Consider the following 16,191-nt stretch of genomic DNA (forward strand, 5'->3'; position numbering starts at 1 on the left):
TGGTGCTAGAAAAGAAGAGTTCTTTGATTGGATTACAGAGAAAGTGAAATTTCCTGACGGATATGCATCAAATTTGGGGAACTGCGTTGATAGAAGCGAAGGAAAGTTTACTGGCTTGAAGAGTCATGATTGTCATGTAATTATGCAGCGCCTCCTTCCGTTTGCCTTTTCAGCATTATTGCCACGTAATGTTCATGAAGCAATTGCAGGGATTAGTGTTTTTTTCCGTGACTTATGCAGCAGAGTATTGACTGAAGAGGGTATTAATAATTTGAAGACAAACGCACCAGTCAGCATGTGCAACCTTGAGAAGATATTTCCTCCATCATTCTTTGATGTAATGGAACATCTTGCTATTCATCTCGCAAGAGAATTGGAACTTGGTGGTCCTGTGCAGTACAGATGGATGTATATTTTTGAGCGTTATATGCATCATCTGAAGAAGATGGTCAAAAATCAAAGCAGGGTGGAAGGATCTATAGTGGCACAGGTGATCAATGAAGAAACTGCAATCTTTGCTGAAAATTATTTTCCACCAGAAGTGCAAACAAAACACCGAAGACCTGCTCGGCATGATGATAGAGGGGAGAGAGCAACATATCATGTTACTGTCCCAAGCATGTTCAAGGAAATAGGACGACTTAGTGGAAAATTCACGAAGCGGAGACTTACGGACACTGAGAACGCTCATTTGCAAACATATTTGCTCACCAACTGTGAAGATGTTCTACAATATGAGAGGTAAAAATATTTATTCATTTATTGTTAGATTAATATTCAATAAATTTATTTCATATTGATAATATTTTTGTATATAGTGTATATATGGCGGAATTGCGTATGACTCACAGGCATGCAACAGAAGATGAGCTTCGACAACTTAGAGATAACGGATTTGCTGCGTGGCTTCGTAGTTATGTGAGTCATATATCCTATTACCCTATGCAAATGATTAGTTTAAATTTAATATATATAAACTAATTAATTTTGCAATCATATATGTTTTTTTTTATAGGTGAATGATGGTTTGGCCAGAGGTCTTGTGTTCGATGATTGGGTACGCGAATTTGTGCAGGGACCAAACTATGTGGTCAAATCATATCCTAAATTTTGTACGCGAGGATATGCATTCACAAGGAAAGGTCATTCTAAGACAACATATGATGCTGGTGTTTCATCTTCTTCTGGTGACGATGTCTACTACGGCAACATAAAAGAAATATTGGAAATCCAATTTCCTGGAATGGTTGGATTGCGTTGTGTAGTATTCTATTGTGATTGGTATGACACCACCCCAGATAGAGGAGTGAAGATTGATGCGTTTGGTGTTACATCAGTTCATTCGCGGCGGAAACTTCAATATTATGATCCCTTCATTCTTGGTTCGCAAGCTGATCAGGTATGTCAATATATTCATAATTTTTTACCAATATAATTAATTAATGTTATATATTGAACTAATACTTTTTGTATAATTGATATGTATAGGTGTGCTACATCAGTTACCCTCGGGTGACGTACAGAGACGATCCATGGGTTACTGTAACGCAAATCAACCCAAGAGGACGAGTGGATGGAACTTCTGATGATGATGAACCATTGCAACCAGAGTCTACCAGCAACGCCCAGGCAGTTGAAGATTTGGAAAATGTTCAACTCGTTGAGAATTTGACTGTGTTTGGAATTTTAAAATTTTAAAATTTTTTATATTTTTTTTTAAGTTTCCACTAATAAATATTTAACAACATTTTTTTTTTAAAATATAAATATTTAACAACATTTTTCTTCATTTATAAATTTTTAACAACATTTTTTGTTTTTTTTAAAACGTTTATAAAACCTTTTGTAAATATATAAATGAAAATATGTTTGATGGGTTAATTTTTTTTTTTTAGGGCCGAGGATGAAGCCCGCCCCGCAGCCCGTCTTCGACGTAGTTCGGTGAGCGGTTCCCATGCATCGGTATCGTCTCATGACTCGGTTCCCGCATATATTCCCGCTCCAGCTCCCTCTGCCCCTCACGCTGCCCCTCACGCTGCTGCTCAACAGGATCCGGGGGTCATGCCGGTTCATCTATTGGTTCAACAACCAGGTCGAGAGCATCTCCCGTTTCTCCAACTCAACCCACGACGAGGCCATAGCACTTGGTTAGTATTTTTTTTTATTTGTACCGTTATATTTTTTGCTTTAATTAACTTGCTAACTTGTATTTTTTTTTAAAGGTTCACCAAGTCGAAAAATGGCATTAGCCGGAGCATCAACCAGATGATGTACTCCATGCTCCGTTTTGGATATCCAAAGTGGAGTGTGATCCCTTCCGACGAACGAGAGTTGTGGTTTCGTCAGTTTGCGGTATAGTAACCCTTCATTTTTTTTAAGTTTTTACATTTTTTACATATATTTACTTATTAAATTGTGTTTGTTTTGTAGCAAGAGTTCAACTGGCACTCCGATCTTACGGAAACAGTCCGTAAGAAATTCAACGAAAAGGCCATGGACTCTTACACAAAGCAGATAAACGCGTGGAAGACAGTTTGGCAGAAGAACAAGAAGCCACGGTTCATCAACGGGGGGGTGTGGGAGCAGTTGATAGCTCATTGGGAGAGGGAAGACACTGCAGAGACGTCTTCTAGGAACTTCAGGAACCGGAAGAGCGATCGTGGCGGGAAAGGTATGTATGTGCACAACCTCGGCGCTTGCTCCATGTCTACTAAGGAGGATGAACTTGTAAGTTTTTTATTATTATTTATCTTTATATTTTTTAAATAAATATTTTATATATTTTTTGGCTAATAATGGCGGTTTTTTTAGATCGAAGCAAATGACGGTAATCCCGTTGATCGTCTCCAACTCATTAAGGTGGCTCACACTAACAAGACGATGGGTCAAATTCAGGACCCCGTGATCAGAGGTGTAGTTGATTTGGTGGAAGCTGAGATAGTTTCTCAATCTCAGCCTCTCTCTGATGACGGCGACTCCACGGGAGCTTCAACCAACCTGTCTCTATTGCAAATAAATGAGATGGTTGAAAAGGTAATTTTTTTTATTAATATATTTTTTTTATAATGTCGATTACTTACTTGTCCATATTTACTTACTTTAAATATTTTTGTAGGCGGTTCCTAAAAGGAAAGGAGGCCGTTTAGTTGGGTTGGCCCGTCGTGCTTCTTCGTATCCGGCATCTTCTTCGCAAGCTCCGTATGCCGATCCCATGATTCTCGAGGAGCTACATGACAAAGATGAACGGATTGGGGCATTGGAGGAGCAGAACACCACTATCCTTTCGGAGAATGCCACTATCCGTTCGGAGAATGCCACTATCCTTGCTGAGTTGGCATCCCAGAAGAAGTTCAACACCGAGATTATGCAGAAGCTAGATCGTTTGATGTCTTCGAGTTCTTCTTAGTTTATTTCGGCTTTATAAAACTTTCGGAATGTTTTTTTTTCTATTTCGGTTTGTATGAATTTTAAACTTTATGAATGTTTTTTTCCTATTTCGGTTTTTATGAATTTAAATTTTATAATATTATTAGTTTTAAATTTCCAATTTTTTAAATTTATTAATATCAAAAAATATATAAAAATGCAAAATTAATTTGTAAAAAAAAAAGGGTATATACCGACGGACAACGGTCGTCGGAATATACCGACGGACATATATCCGTCGGAATTTACCGACAAACTCATTTCCGTCGGAATATACCGACGAACGTGGTTCGTCGGTATATTCCGACGACCGATGTCCGTCGGTAAATTCCGACGCCTACAGTTCGTCGGAATAAACCGAGGAACCACGTTCGTCGGAATTGAGTTTTCCGATGAACTCTGGTCTCGTGTAGCCGCATCGTAATATCGTCGGAAGTTCGTCAGAATGACGTTTCTTGGTATTCGTCAGAAAGTCGTCGGAATTTCTGACGAAATTCCGACGAATTTTTTTTTTCCGACGAAACGATACCGACGGACGGGTTCGTCGGAAATTCGTCGGAATAGACCGATTCCGACGAATTACCGACGATTTCGGCCATCAGAATCCCCCTGTTTTCTTGTAGTGGCCCCTGGCGATGTATAAATATAGATACATCTTAATCGATCTTAGATATAAACACAGAATAATAAAACAAATCAAAATGAAGGAAAGATGAGTAAGGCGTGGATCACCATGTTGCTAATCGCGTTGCTTGCGAAAAAAAGTGAAGCTAAGTCGGACAAAGACTGCCAATGTGTGGAGTGCCTAGACATGTGTCTTGGACAATGTGGAAAAAACTCCATCAGTTGCGGTCAGTTGGAACTATGGATGCCGACAATCAAAAATAACAACAAATCAAATCTGAGCTTTATATGGATGGGAGACTTACTGTTTATGTAACTGAATAGCCATTAGGGTAAGTAAAGCACTGAGATCGTCTATGATATGTTTATTCATAACAACAATCGGATCGAGATTAGTTGCCTCTGTTTTCACTTTTCTACATACCAAGCACACGAATTTGAATATTCACTTACGTTAATCTGATTCTGATAGGCCACTTCCTACTAGTGATGGGGGATAGTCTAGGCCAAGGCATATAATTAATTTACGTTCAAGAAAGCTTTATTGGTTAGGTTAGATGTTACCCATCAATGAATCATAATTTGAGAAACAACCCATATCTTCACCTTTCTAAAAATAGTTTAAGTCGTGTTAGGTGATTGTTGTGTAACCTTCAACTAATTTCAAAAATGGAAATATTTTCACGTGTAAAACATTTTTTCTTTTCTTTAGAAAAGGTTTTAAATTCACAGACGTCATGACAAATTCAAAGAAAAGACACAAATATCACGCAAGTAGATGAGTATACAAATCTGTATAATGTGATAAAAGATCGAACGCAATTAAAAAAAGCACAGTACAGTCTGGTTTGGTTGTTGGAAAGATATTAAAATGATTTGCTATGTAATGTAGGTATAATAAATTATTTTAGTTTATTTTTGAAGAAACTAGTCCCAAAAGCTAGGATGATAATAACTTCAACGTTCTTATACAGCTGGAGATGGATACGGATGACATGTCAAGCCCGACAGGAAAATACATGCACATGTCGTCCTTGTAAACCCGTTACACTCAAACATATTCTCTATGGTAAACTTTGCACTCAAACATCGTTAAAGACGCAATATCTTTCGTCTTTCTTGTATTACTCTTCATCATTTTCTTCTCCTCTTCTTCTTGTCCTCTTTGCAGACATGGCGATCTGGTTTGCTAGATCAAGAAACATCGTTTTTAGCTTGAGACATAATCTGAATTTGCCGGGGATTCTCATCAAACGTGATTACTCTCCTCGTCCCGCTTTTACAAACTCTCAGTTATCTTCGAAATCATCAGTGTTTTTGGATTCTTTCACGAGCCTACGTCACGAGTCTACGGCAGTGGAGAAACAACTTGACTTGGTTCAGCAAAGTGATGAGGAAAACCCTGATCAGGTATATATCACGTTAAAATGTTTATACTATAGTTTCCATGTGCATGATTGATTATACATAATTAAAAACTTTGGATCTAGTTCATAAAAACAAAAGTCAGTTGTACAAATAAATTTATCAAGAATATAGTTAGTTCTCAAGGAGACTTGTTAGTTTTCTTTGGATTTGGTAGATAGAACTCGGTTTAAAGGTGCTTAATCCGGTTTAGTTCTTGATTCATTACATATAAAAAAAAACTAAATTAAAACCAATTCTAGGTGAAAATAGTTGCCATTCTAACTGAAACTTTATATTTATTAGTATCAAAGATTTGTAGTTTTGTACATAAGAAAATCATACGCACAACAAGAAGAGGACCACAAGTCACGCATATGAACAGTTGAATACCAATCTTAGTACTATGTGGGTCGCACACTTGATCATTTAGTTATTAATTTTACTCAAATAAGTCTCAGAATCACAGTGCTGACACTATTTTCCAGTATGACCCCTTGTTCTTTTCAAACTTTACACATATGCCTCAATAGTTTTAGCTCTTTAAAACTGTATTTGAAAAATTATAGGAATTGGATTTTCCGGGAGGCAAACTCGGTTCTACATCTAAGATGAAATTCATCCCTGAATCATCTCCTCTAAGAGTTCCTTGTTATCGAGTTCTTGACGAAGACGGAAGAATCATCCCCGATAGCGATTATATCCCGGTACATTTGTTGAGAATGTACATAACTAGAGTCGGTTTAGTTTGGTTTAGTGTTAACCGATAATATATTTTCTAAGGTGAGCGAGAAACTCGCGGTTAGAATGTATGAACACATGGCGACGCTTCAAGTGATGGACCACATCTTCTACGAAGCTCAACGTCAAGGAAGAATATCCTTCTTCATCACTACCGTCGGAGAAGAAGCCATTAACATCGCTTCCGCCGCCGCTCTCAGTCCAGAAGACGTCGTTTTACCTCAGTACCGAGAGCCTGGAGTGCTTCTATGGCGCGGCTTCACGTTGCAAGAGTTTGCGAACCAGTGCTTTGGTAACAAAGCTGATCACGGCAAAGGCAGACAAATGCCGGTACATTACGGCTCTAACCGACACAACCACTTCACTGTCTCCTCGCCCATCGCGTAAGAAGTCAATCTTTGATTCTTGTTTTTTCTTACGTAGGACTTTCCTGACTATGTTATTTTAATACAGAACACAGCTTCCTCAAGCTGCTGGAGTTGGCTATTCTTTGAAAATGGAGAAGAAGAATGCTTGTGCAGTAACATTCATCGGAGATGGCGGCACTAGCGAGGTTGGTTTCGATTACACACACACAAACATTTCAAGAACTAAAAAAAAAAACATTTCAAGAACTAAAAAAACATTTCAATAACTAATTTTTTAATAGTTTTTATGTCAAATATCCAAAATTACACCTTCTTATTAGAGTTTATCACAAAACTAGCCCTCGGTAATAAAAAATTCTAAAATAACACATATTTGTTTTAAAAATAATAATAAATTATTCTAACTCTTAAACTTTAATCATACATCTATTCCCCAAAATATTAAACCATAAACTCTAATCATTAAACTCTAAACCGAAATACTAAAATATGAAATATTTATATTTAGATTTTTAATAAATATTATTTTAGATTTTTTTATAAAAGCATGATCTATTGGCTATTGCTATTTGAGGGTAATCTTTTAGTTTTGTATGATTATTTGTGGATAGGGAGATTTCCACGCCGGATTGAATTTTGCGGCGGTGATGGAAGCTCCGGTGGTTTTTATATGTCGGAACAACGGTTGGGCTATCAGCACTCATATCTCAGAACAGTTCAGAAGTATAAAACTAACAAACTTCCACTGTTTTCTTCTTTACACTTAGACCAAACAAATCCTCTGTTTTTGAGTATCCTTGTGCGGTTGCTTACAGGTGACGGAATCGTTGTGAAAGGTCGAGCTTACGGAATCAGAAGCATCCGAGTGGATGGTAACGACGCACTGGCCGTTTATAGCGCGGTACGCTCAGCAAGAGAGATGGCTGTAAAAGAACAAAGACCAGTGCTCATCGAGGTTAAAACCATAACTAGATAAAATGATTTTTTTAATAACTCGCAGATTCTGGTAGGCCTGTACAAAGCCCGAAATTAGACATCTACTAAACCATAACTAGATAAAATATTTTTTAAAAATAACTAGATAAAATAATTTTTTGAACCTATAACCTCTCTTAGACATCTACTAAACAATTTAAGAATTTAGCCAATAGGCCAACTTATAACTAGGTAATTCTTACAAAGTGTGAAACAACTTCTTTAGTAACGTTTGGTGAGATGATAATTTTGCTGTTTTTTAAGGCAATGACATATAGAGTAGGGCATCATTCTACATCAGATGATTCAACCAAGTACAGGGCGGCTGATGAGATCCAATACTGGAAAATGTCTAGAAACCCTGTGAATATATTCAGGAAATGGGTCGAGGATAATGGATGGTGGAGCGAGGAAGATGAATCCAAGATAAGATCTAACGCAAGAAAACAGGTAAAGATTCATGAAAACCGCTACATTCTTGGTGTTAAGATTAAAGTTATTTAGTGTGTTTTGTGTGTGTTTGCAGATTCTACAAGCGATTCAGGCGGCGGAGAAGTGGGATAAACAACCATTGACAGAGTTATTTAGCGATGTATATGATGTTAAGCCGAAGAATCTAGAGGAACAAGAACTTGGTTTAAAGGAATTAGTAGAAAAACAACCTCAAGATTATCCTCCTGGTTTTCAAATCTGAATCTAGAGAGAATACTGTGAAGTTATTGGTCTCCTTTTCATGCATGATGTATTATAGACTTCTCATCGCAGACTATTTATATTCTCATAACCAGCATTACGAGCCATTAGAATTCTATTTTCGTCGTTAAATAAAATTACATGGTCTGAAGATTTAGCTACACCGGCTGACCTGAATGTAATTTGAGCTGAGTTGGAAATCTCAAAATGTATTTCCCATGCATGAGGATGCTCTCACTAGTATATGCATATTTTCAAGAAAGGAAAAACGTGCCCACCTATCTAAATGACATCGTCGTAGTAAAGCTATTATGTTTACATGATACATAAGTGGTTTTCTTTTCAATACGTCAATCATATCATTGTATGGTTACCGCAAAAATTATGGTATCTATTCTATTAGTTAGACATATACATAATAGGATTATGTATTATGGATGATGGTAGGATAAGTTATCCTGAACAGTGGCCAGTTTTGAATATTGTGATATGCGTTAACTGTAGCCTCACATGTGTCTACCATGGTAGTTGTAGTATAATATTTTGTTAATCAAGTAACATTACATACGTGTTGAAAAGTAATGAAATACCAGATGCTTATTTGGAAGTTAGCCCATAACATGATATTGAGACATGAGTGGATCTCCTTCCTTGCGGCCTCGATTTTAACACACATCCGCTCCTATCAACTCTTTTCTTGTTCTTCAAGGATTCCTCTCAATTCTTCTTCTACTTTTATTACTGAAAAGAATAATTCCTTTTTTGATAAAAGAAGAATAATTCCCTTATTACTGAAAAAATGATTAGTATATCATTTTCTTCAATCTTATAAACAAACTAGGTTAATATCCGCGCATTGCGCGAAACGAACATTGTATATACTATTTTTATGTATTATATATTCTTTTACATATTTATAAAATAATAAATGTATACTGAATAATTAAAAAGTCAGTAACTATTACATATATAATTAAACTGATGTAAACACATAAATAAATTTTATTAATCCAAAAAAACATTTTTTCTATTTTATATGGTATATAATTAAATTTAAGACGTTAACATATATATATAGTGTGTATTTTTAGTATTGGTATATATTAAATGATGCTTTCTACTCATATGATTTTTTTATCATTTGTATATTTTTATAACAAATATTTCAAATCACTGATAACAAATGGTTTTAGTAATTCATAATTTTTTAAAAAGTTCAAGGCTAAGTTTAAAATTTAAATATTAAGTTGTCAATACTTGTTCAATAGCTTTTACCAAAAATATTTGTTCAAAGCAAATTTCGAAATTGAAATATTTATATATTTTATATGGTATATAGTTTAATTTAATATATATATATATATATATATATATATATATATATATATATATATATATATAAATATTTTACATTTAGTATTTATTAAATGAGGTTTCTTACTTATATGATTTTGTAATCATTTGTATTTTATTATAAAAAAATATTTAAACCATGGATCACAAAAATTTGAATGTGAGATTTTTAACAGTTTTAGTAATTTATATTCGTTTAAAAAAAGTCAAAATATAACATATACAGAAAAATCTAAATTTTTATTATATGGTTAAAGTAGTTGTTTAATTTATTTTATTAATTTAAAATTAAACAAATATGATAGAGAATACACTAATTTTTATCAAATCTTCATTATTCAAAATCATTAATTTTCATATATATACTTTAGCCACATTAGGAAATTTCGTAATTTTTATTTAAGGAAAGAATGAAAAACATTAATAATGAATTTATGGTTAGTTTAAAAAGCTTATTATATATTTAGATGAACCAACCTAATTTTCTAAGGATTCTAAGACTCATTGCGGTAATGACACATAGCTATTTTAAATGTTGTAATGATTCTATTTTAATATATATGAGATAAATATTCTTGGCTTTATTCGTGTGAAAAAAAAAAACGTTTCCAATACTATTCAAAGCATTTTCAGTGGCCCATAAACAACGAAATTAATAACATTGCCCAATTTGTACGTATCTGCCACTCAGCATATTACACATGGCAGCCTACGCGTCACGAATCCTTTCCCACACGTTTCCTTATTCATTTGTTTTGGTTTGGTTTCTTTCTTCTCGTGTTATCTATCTTCTGGTCTATTTGGCAGCTTTGCTTCTTCTATATCTCACTTCAAAAGAAAAAAAAACACATTTTAACTAAAATTCAAAGGAAAACAGAGCAAAAAAAAAACCCAGAAACAGAGACGAAGAAACTAATTCAAAGGTATGAACTTTATTGCTCTGTTTCTCTGAGAAACGAAAGTTTTGTATTTTTCCTAAATATATTTACACACAGTGCTTTTTACTTTAATTTCGACTTTCGAGGTCTTGAATCGGTGAACATGCTAATCTTTAATTCTCTCTCATCCCTAGGCCTGCGATTTCGGGTATTCGGTTCGATTTCGGATAATACCCATTCGGTTCGGGTAAATCGGGTAAATTGATGTTGTATCCATGGGTATTTAGCCAATATTCGGTTCGGTTTCGGACCGGTTCATTTCGGTTTCGGGTCGGATCGGTTTAAAATTTTTTTAACCATTTGTTAACCCGAAATAAATGGGTATCATTCGGTTTCGGTTATATTGTATCCGAAATTCAAAAAAAAAAACCGAAACCTCATCAAATTATCCGAACACCAACAAATGAGAAAGCAAACATAGTTTTAGAATCATGGAAAATGAAACATTGTGTTCTAAAACACACCGAAAATGAGGCAAAAAAACAAACACAACAACACAAAGAAAGATATGATTTAACTGAAACAAACACACAACACAAAGAAAGTCTTCTTGAACTTCAAATGAGGTAGCCACTTGCCACTTCTTACTCAAGTCTATGGCAATTCTTGGACGTTGAATTCAGGTTCATTGGCTACAGAAATATAATAACATCAGTTTTCAAACTCAAATTAAAGAAACAGTATTAAAAGAGTTCAAATCTAGTAAAGTTTACCTCTCATGAGATCATCTTCTAACTCCACAGTTTCAAGTAGTTGCTCGATAGTAGGAACGCCTTTCTCCTTCATATGCTTCTCTGATTTCAACCACTGCTGTGTGCAAACCAACACCTCAACCATAAAATGTGTCAAGCAGCTCCTATATGTGTCTAGGACTCTCCCACTAGTGCTAAACGCACTCTCTGATGCTACAGATGATACCTGGACAGCTAGAATATCAGCAGCAACTCGAGACAAGGTTGGGAACTTCGGACTGTTTCTTCTCCACCATGATAGAACATCATACTCGGTTCCAACCATAGGCTTTGTGGTCTCAACTTTCTCTTTCAGATACAATTCTAACTCATTGCTAGAATCATGTGTACCTGCTTCTTGTATAAGCTCTTCGTAGAGGTTATCCATTCTTTCATATCCAATGCCATTACCAAGATCTCTTGACTCAAAAGCTGCACCAGCATCTTGATCTTGGGTCTGAGAAGATGATCCTCCTTGTGACTGTGACCCACCTGACCCTCGAAGACTGTACTCATCATAAAGCTTCTTCAAGATATCCAAAACTGATTCAGAAAGCAGAGTATACTCGATGCTTTCTTTACCATACAACATCTCAAAGCAGAGATTAACAAAGTTCATCTTCTTTCTTGGGTCAAAGACATTTGCAACTATGATGAGCTTGTTCATTTTACAGCTCTTAAACTTGCTCTTCTCAGCTTCATCTTCTTCCACGAACGGATTCCAGTATTTCCTTATCTTCCCCATCATAGACAACGCCTTGTACCTTAATGAATCATCAGGACCTTGTGCGTTGCTTATCTTACAAACATTCCTAGTGATAGTGACAATCTCATTGTAGATCTTGTGTGAAGTGATGGATTTCGAAGCTGAGAGTACCAAAGTAGAATTGTAAAAGATCACGAGAAAGTGTACCAACCTCTCAACCTCTTCCCAATCTGATTTTGATGGTGGTCCAATCCTCTTTTTACCATCTGTGATCTCCATGAAATAGTCATTGTACGGTTTGTCTTCAGACTCCATCTTCTCAAATGCTAGGCGAAACTTCAAAGCTTGGTCTAACATGAGATATGTCGAGTTCCATCTGGTCTTCACATCTAATGGCAGACTTCCTCTAGTCATCTTCCCACTTTCAACCCGAAATTCAAAGGACTTGAGACGATTTGTTGAAGACCTCACGTACTGAATAGCATTCCGAATGGCAATAACACTATCATCGATTTCAGCTAAGCCTTCCTTGACAATTAGATTCAAGATATGTGTCGCACACCTGATGTGCAAGAATTCTCCATTCAAGACTAGAGCATCTTCACCCTGACTCATAAAATCTTCCTTGAACTTCTTCATAGCTGATGTGTTAGCCGTTGCGTTATCCACCGTGATGCAAAAGACTCTTCTTATATCCCATTCAGCTAGACAATCAATCAGAACTTTGGCAATTGTAGACCCTTTGTGATCATCAACATTCTTGAACCCTATTATCATCTTCTGAAGCTTCCAACTCGCATCTACGAAATGAGCAGTGATCACCATGTAGCTTGCTGAAGTGTACGGAGCAACCCAGATGTCTGTCGTCAGAGATAACCTTTGTTTGTTCTGTCCAAGAACTTTCTTCATCTTCGCTTTCCTTGATGCATACATGGCCACAATTTGCTTTGTTGATGTCTTCCTACAAACCGGTGTATGGAGCTGAACCTTTAAGCAGAAGCTTCTCCACGCCAAGCTTTCAATAAAAGCCAAAGGCAACTCGGCTAATACAATCAACTCATCTGTCGCCTCTTTGAAAACATCTTCAGACACCTTGTACAAAGTCAGATTGCCTTCTTCATCAGGAGTTAACTCTGTCTGTTTACCCTTCCCTTTCGACGCTTTTGCAGCCTTCCATGCGAGGAATCCCTTACACCCAAGTATATGCTTCCTGAGGTTAGTTGTCCCGGACTTACTTGGACAAGGCATCTCTTTCCCACAGTAGCGACATTTGCATCTGTCGTAGTCGTCTTTCAGTCTGGTGAGATGTTTCCAGACAAAAGACCTGGTCTTTTTCCTTGACCCTAAACCAGAACTACCAATACCCTCTTCATCTCTCTCGTTCCTTTTGTAGTTGCTACCCAGTGTTTCCATGTCTTCATCAGAAGAAACGTCCTCTTCCATTGGTTGATTGTTGTTTTCTTCTTGATGAGTGTCAGAAGAAGCCATCTGCAATAAATAACCAAACAATGTAAAAAAATCAATCGATTTCATGATAAATCGATTTTAAGAATGAGAACTAAGAAAAGATGCATACCTCCGATTGAATTCTCGATGATGCAGATGATGGAGATGGGAAACAATCGTCGATTTTCTGTAAGGATTGAAGGTTTGTGGGTGCAACTAACACGATTTGCCCTTTTTGTAGACTCATTTTCTCGATTCTCGATCTCTAATTGCAGGCTAGGTTTTGGAATTGGGGATGAATTCGAAGAGACGACTCGGGTGAAGTGTTGAGACTTGAGAGACACATGCGTGAAGCACAACGGTAAAAATAAAACATGCCTAATTAATGTTCGGGTTAACCCAGGTATCCGAAATAAACCGGGTAAAAATCCGACCCGACCCGCAATCCACGGTTAAATCTAATTTGGTCCATGGGTATAATTTCCTTTAACCGATCCGATCCGAACCGATTCAATTTCGGGTCGGTTCTGGTTCGGGTAATCGGATTCGGTTAAATGTCGCAGGGCTACTCATCCCTTTTGGTGGTGATAGGATCAAGAAACCGCTTCACTTTAAAAAGGGATGGTGATGGTAGTAGGAGAAACATCCATGGAGCTTGACCAGTGTTTTCAGATGATGATGATGAAGATGGAAGGAGTCTCGATCAAAGAGTGGAAAGATATCCCTGTTGAGCTTCTCTTGAGAATCCTCTCTCTTGTTGATGATCGGAATGTCATTGCTGCTTCTGGTGTTTGCTGTGGCTGGAGAGATGCCATCTCGCTTGGCCTCACTCGTCTCCGGCTCTCTTGGTAATATTCTCTCTCTATTTCTTTCTCTAAACCCTTTTTTTTTTGTTAAGGCACAATCATTTGTTCTCTCTGGTGGTGTGTTAAGACACAATCCTCTGTTCTGTGTTTGGTTTCATCTTGTGGGTTTTGTTGATTTATTGTCTGGTTTGTGTAAAGTTCAGATCTTTTGTCGTTGTTTTTGTTTTAGAGGAACATTTCATCTTGTGGTTTAGTGGGTTAGTGTCTGGTTAGTGGTTTGAGTAAAGTCCAGATCTTTTGTAGTTGTTTTTTGTTTTGAGGAACATATCATCTTGTGGTTTTGTGGGTTATGTTGATCTGCTGTCTGGTTTGTGTAAAGTTGAAATCTTTTGTGTCTTTCAACCTTTAGAAGCTTTTTTCTTGTCACTTGCACTGTGTTCAGATTGATCTTTATCTAAATCTCTGATTTGTTTTATTTCTTTTGTTTTGTCAGGTGCAACAACAACATGAACAGCTTGGTTCTTTCTCTTGCTCCAAAGTTTATAAAGCTGCAGACTTTAATACTGCGCCAAGACAAACCTCAGCTAGAGGACAATGCGGTGGAGGCCATAGCAAATCACTGCCATGAGCTGCAAGAGCTTGATCTCAGCAAAAGCCTGAGACTCACTGACCGTTCCCTCTACGCACTTGCTCATGGCTGCCCTAACCTCACAAAACTCAACCTTAGCGCTTGCACTTCGTTCAGCGACAAAGCTATTGCGTATCTGACCACGTTCTGCAGAAACCTGAAGGTTCTAAATCTTTGTGGATGTGTTAACGCTGTTTCTGACTATACCTTGGAGGTTGATTTTGCCTATCTCTCAACCTGGTTATTTGCTTGTGATTGAGTGGGGCTGATTAGTTTGTGTGTGTGTGTGCAGGCTATTGGGAACAACTGCAATCAGATGCAGTCACTAAACTTGGGATGGTGTGAGAAGATCAGTGATGATGGGGTTATGAGTTTAGCTTATGGCTGTCCAGATCTCAGGACCCTGGACTTGTGTGGTTGTGTTCTCATTACAGGTAAAACCAACTTCTTTAAAACTGGTCTGGATAATTATTGGGTCACGGTTCAATCCTGGTTTAATAATCTGGTTCAAATTTTTTTTAGATATTGAAATTTAAAAGTAAATTTAGTAAATATTATACGTAATTAAAATATATAAATAGATATCAAATATAAAACATTATACATATAAACAATTTTTGTTCATATGGTTAGTTTATATATTTTTGATAGTTTTAATGATTTTTATAATTGAGTAAAGACCCTCTTCTAACTCGACTTGTGTCATGTAATACTTTTGGGCAGATGAGAGTGTGGTAGCTTTAGCTGATTGGTGCGTCCACTTGAGATCACTGGGGCTATACTACTGCAGAAACATAACGGACAGAGCCATGTACTCGCTAGCTCAAAGCGGGGTGAAGAACAAACCAGGGGGGCAATGGAAATCATCGGCCAAGAAGAGCAAATTCGACGAAGAAGGGCTGAGAAGTCTCAACATAAGCCAATGCACTGCACTTACACCTTCGGCTGTTCAAGCGGTTTGCGATACGTTTCCTGCTCTTCACACGTGTTCGGGGAGACATTCGCTTGTGATGAGCGGGTGTTTGAACTTGACGTCTGTGCACTGTGCTTGTATCCTTCAGGCTCATCGCTCGGTTCCTCACTCGGCTCACTGAAAGAGATGGAATGGGTAATGTTTGTATATAGATGCTTAATAAGTTGATGAAGAGATTAGATGCCAAACTCTAAAATTGCTTTTGAGTTGGTTTCTTTACGTTGTCTTGAAGGATCTTTTTTGTAAGAACTCTTTGTTACTACTTATTGCCCTTGCTTATTACTGAAGGTAGTTTCTTATTACAAAATAGTACTGATCGAGGAAGATGGTAGACAAATGGGCCTTTAGTTGGGCATTCAATATGTATGTGAAATGGGCT

General features: G+C 36.8%; 3 protein-coding genes across 5 annotated transcripts; 2 read left to right on the plus strand and 1 right to left on the minus strand.

Annotated features, from left to right (window-relative positions):
* Positions 1-4,866: 4,866 nt before the first annotated feature.
* Positions 4,867-8,338, plus strand: LOC106390153 (2-oxoisovalerate dehydrogenase subunit alpha 1, mitochondrial). Of its 3 annotated transcripts, none has more exons than XM_013830558.3 (10): positions 4,867-4,938; positions 5,025-5,119; positions 5,222-5,460; positions 6,024-6,161; positions 6,238-6,578; positions 6,649-6,748; positions 7,175-7,286; positions 7,379-7,518; positions 7,803-7,988; positions 8,065-8,338. In XM_013830558.3, exons 1-10 carry the CDS (start codon positions 4,922-4,924, stop codon positions 8,230-8,232), a joined length of 1,536 nt encoding a protein of 511 aa, XP_013686012.1. In that variant the 5' UTR covers positions 4,867-4,921; the 3' UTR covers positions 8,233-8,338. The 3 variants fall into 3 exon arrangements, with proteins under 3 accessions (XP_013686012.1, XP_022567925.1, XP_013686011.1); XM_022712204.2 differs by having other exon boundaries at positions 4,907-4,942; XM_013830557.3 differs by lacking the exon at positions 4,867-4,938 and having other exon boundaries at positions 4,961-5,119.
* Positions 8,339-10,300: 1,962 nt separating this feature from the next.
* LOC106390223 (F-box protein SKP2A) lies at positions 10,301-16,099 on the plus strand. Its single transcript, XM_013830642.3, has 5 exons — positions 10,301-10,507; positions 13,997-14,253; positions 14,705-15,053; positions 15,132-15,273; positions 15,563-16,099. Exons 2-5 carry the CDS (start codon positions 14,027-14,029, stop codon positions 15,931-15,933), a joined length of 1,089 nt encoding a protein of 362 aa, XP_013686096.2. The 5' UTR covers positions 10,301-10,507; positions 13,997-14,026; the 3' UTR covers positions 15,934-16,099.
* On the minus strand, positions 10,888-13,977 carry LOC125591732 (zinc finger BED domain-containing protein RICESLEEPER 2-like). The gene is made up of 3 exons (XM_048766497.1): positions 13,536-13,977; positions 11,236-13,447; positions 10,888-11,154 (listed from the first exon to the last, which is right to left on the minus strand). The coding sequence occupies exons 1-3, from the start codon at positions 13,650-13,652 to the stop codon at positions 11,117-11,119; spliced, it is 2,367 nt and encodes a 788-aa protein (XP_048622454.1). The 5' UTR covers positions 13,653-13,977; the 3' UTR covers positions 10,888-11,116.
* Positions 16,100-16,191: the final 92 nt, after the last annotated feature.

This window comes from Brassica napus, chromosome C8 (assembly GCF_020379485.1).
Source record: "Brassica napus cultivar Da-Ae chromosome C8, Da-Ae, whole genome shotgun sequence".
Classification (NCBI taxonomy): Eukaryota; Viridiplantae; Streptophyta; class Magnoliopsida; order Brassicales; family Brassicaceae; genus Brassica; species Brassica napus.

Excerpts from the sequence above, each read along its gene's own strand:
- LOC106390153 (XM_013830557.3), top strand. The coding sequence starts at position 4,996 with ATGATAATAACTTCAACGTTCTTATACAGCTGGAGATGGATACGGATG. Across the intron at positions 6,579-6,648 it reads ACTGTCTCCTCGCCCATCGC|AACACAGCTTCCTCAAGCTG; the intron begins GTAAGAAGTCAA and ends ATTTTAATACAG. Across the intron at positions 7,989-8,064 it reads GATCTAACGCAAGAAAACAG|ATTCTACAAGCGATTCAGGC; the intron begins GTAAAGATTCAT and ends GTGTGTTTGCAG.
- LOC125591732 (XM_048766497.1), bottom strand. The coding sequence starts at position 13,652 with ATGAGTCTACAAAAAGGGCAAATCGTGTTAGTTGCACCCACAAACCTT. Across the intron at positions 13,448-13,535 it reads CATCGAGAATTCAATCGGAG|ATGGCTTCTTCTGACACTCA; the intron begins GTATGCATCTTT and ends TATTTATTGCAG. Across the intron at positions 11,155-11,235 it reads AGAAGATGATCTCATGAGAG|CCAATGAACCTGAATTCAAC; the intron begins GTAAACTTTACT and ends ATATTTCTGTAG.
- LOC106390223 (XM_013830642.3), top strand. The coding sequence starts at position 14,027 with ATGGTGATGGTAGTAGGAGAAACATCCATGGAGCTTGACCAGTGTTTT. Across the intron at positions 15,054-15,131 it reads TTTCTGACTATACCTTGGAG|GCTATTGGGAACAACTGCAA; the intron begins GTTGATTTTGCC and ends GTGTGTGTGCAG. Across the intron at positions 15,274-15,562 it reads TGGTTGTGTTCTCATTACAG|ATGAGAGTGTGGTAGCTTTA; the intron begins GTAAAACCAACT and ends ACTTTTGGGCAG.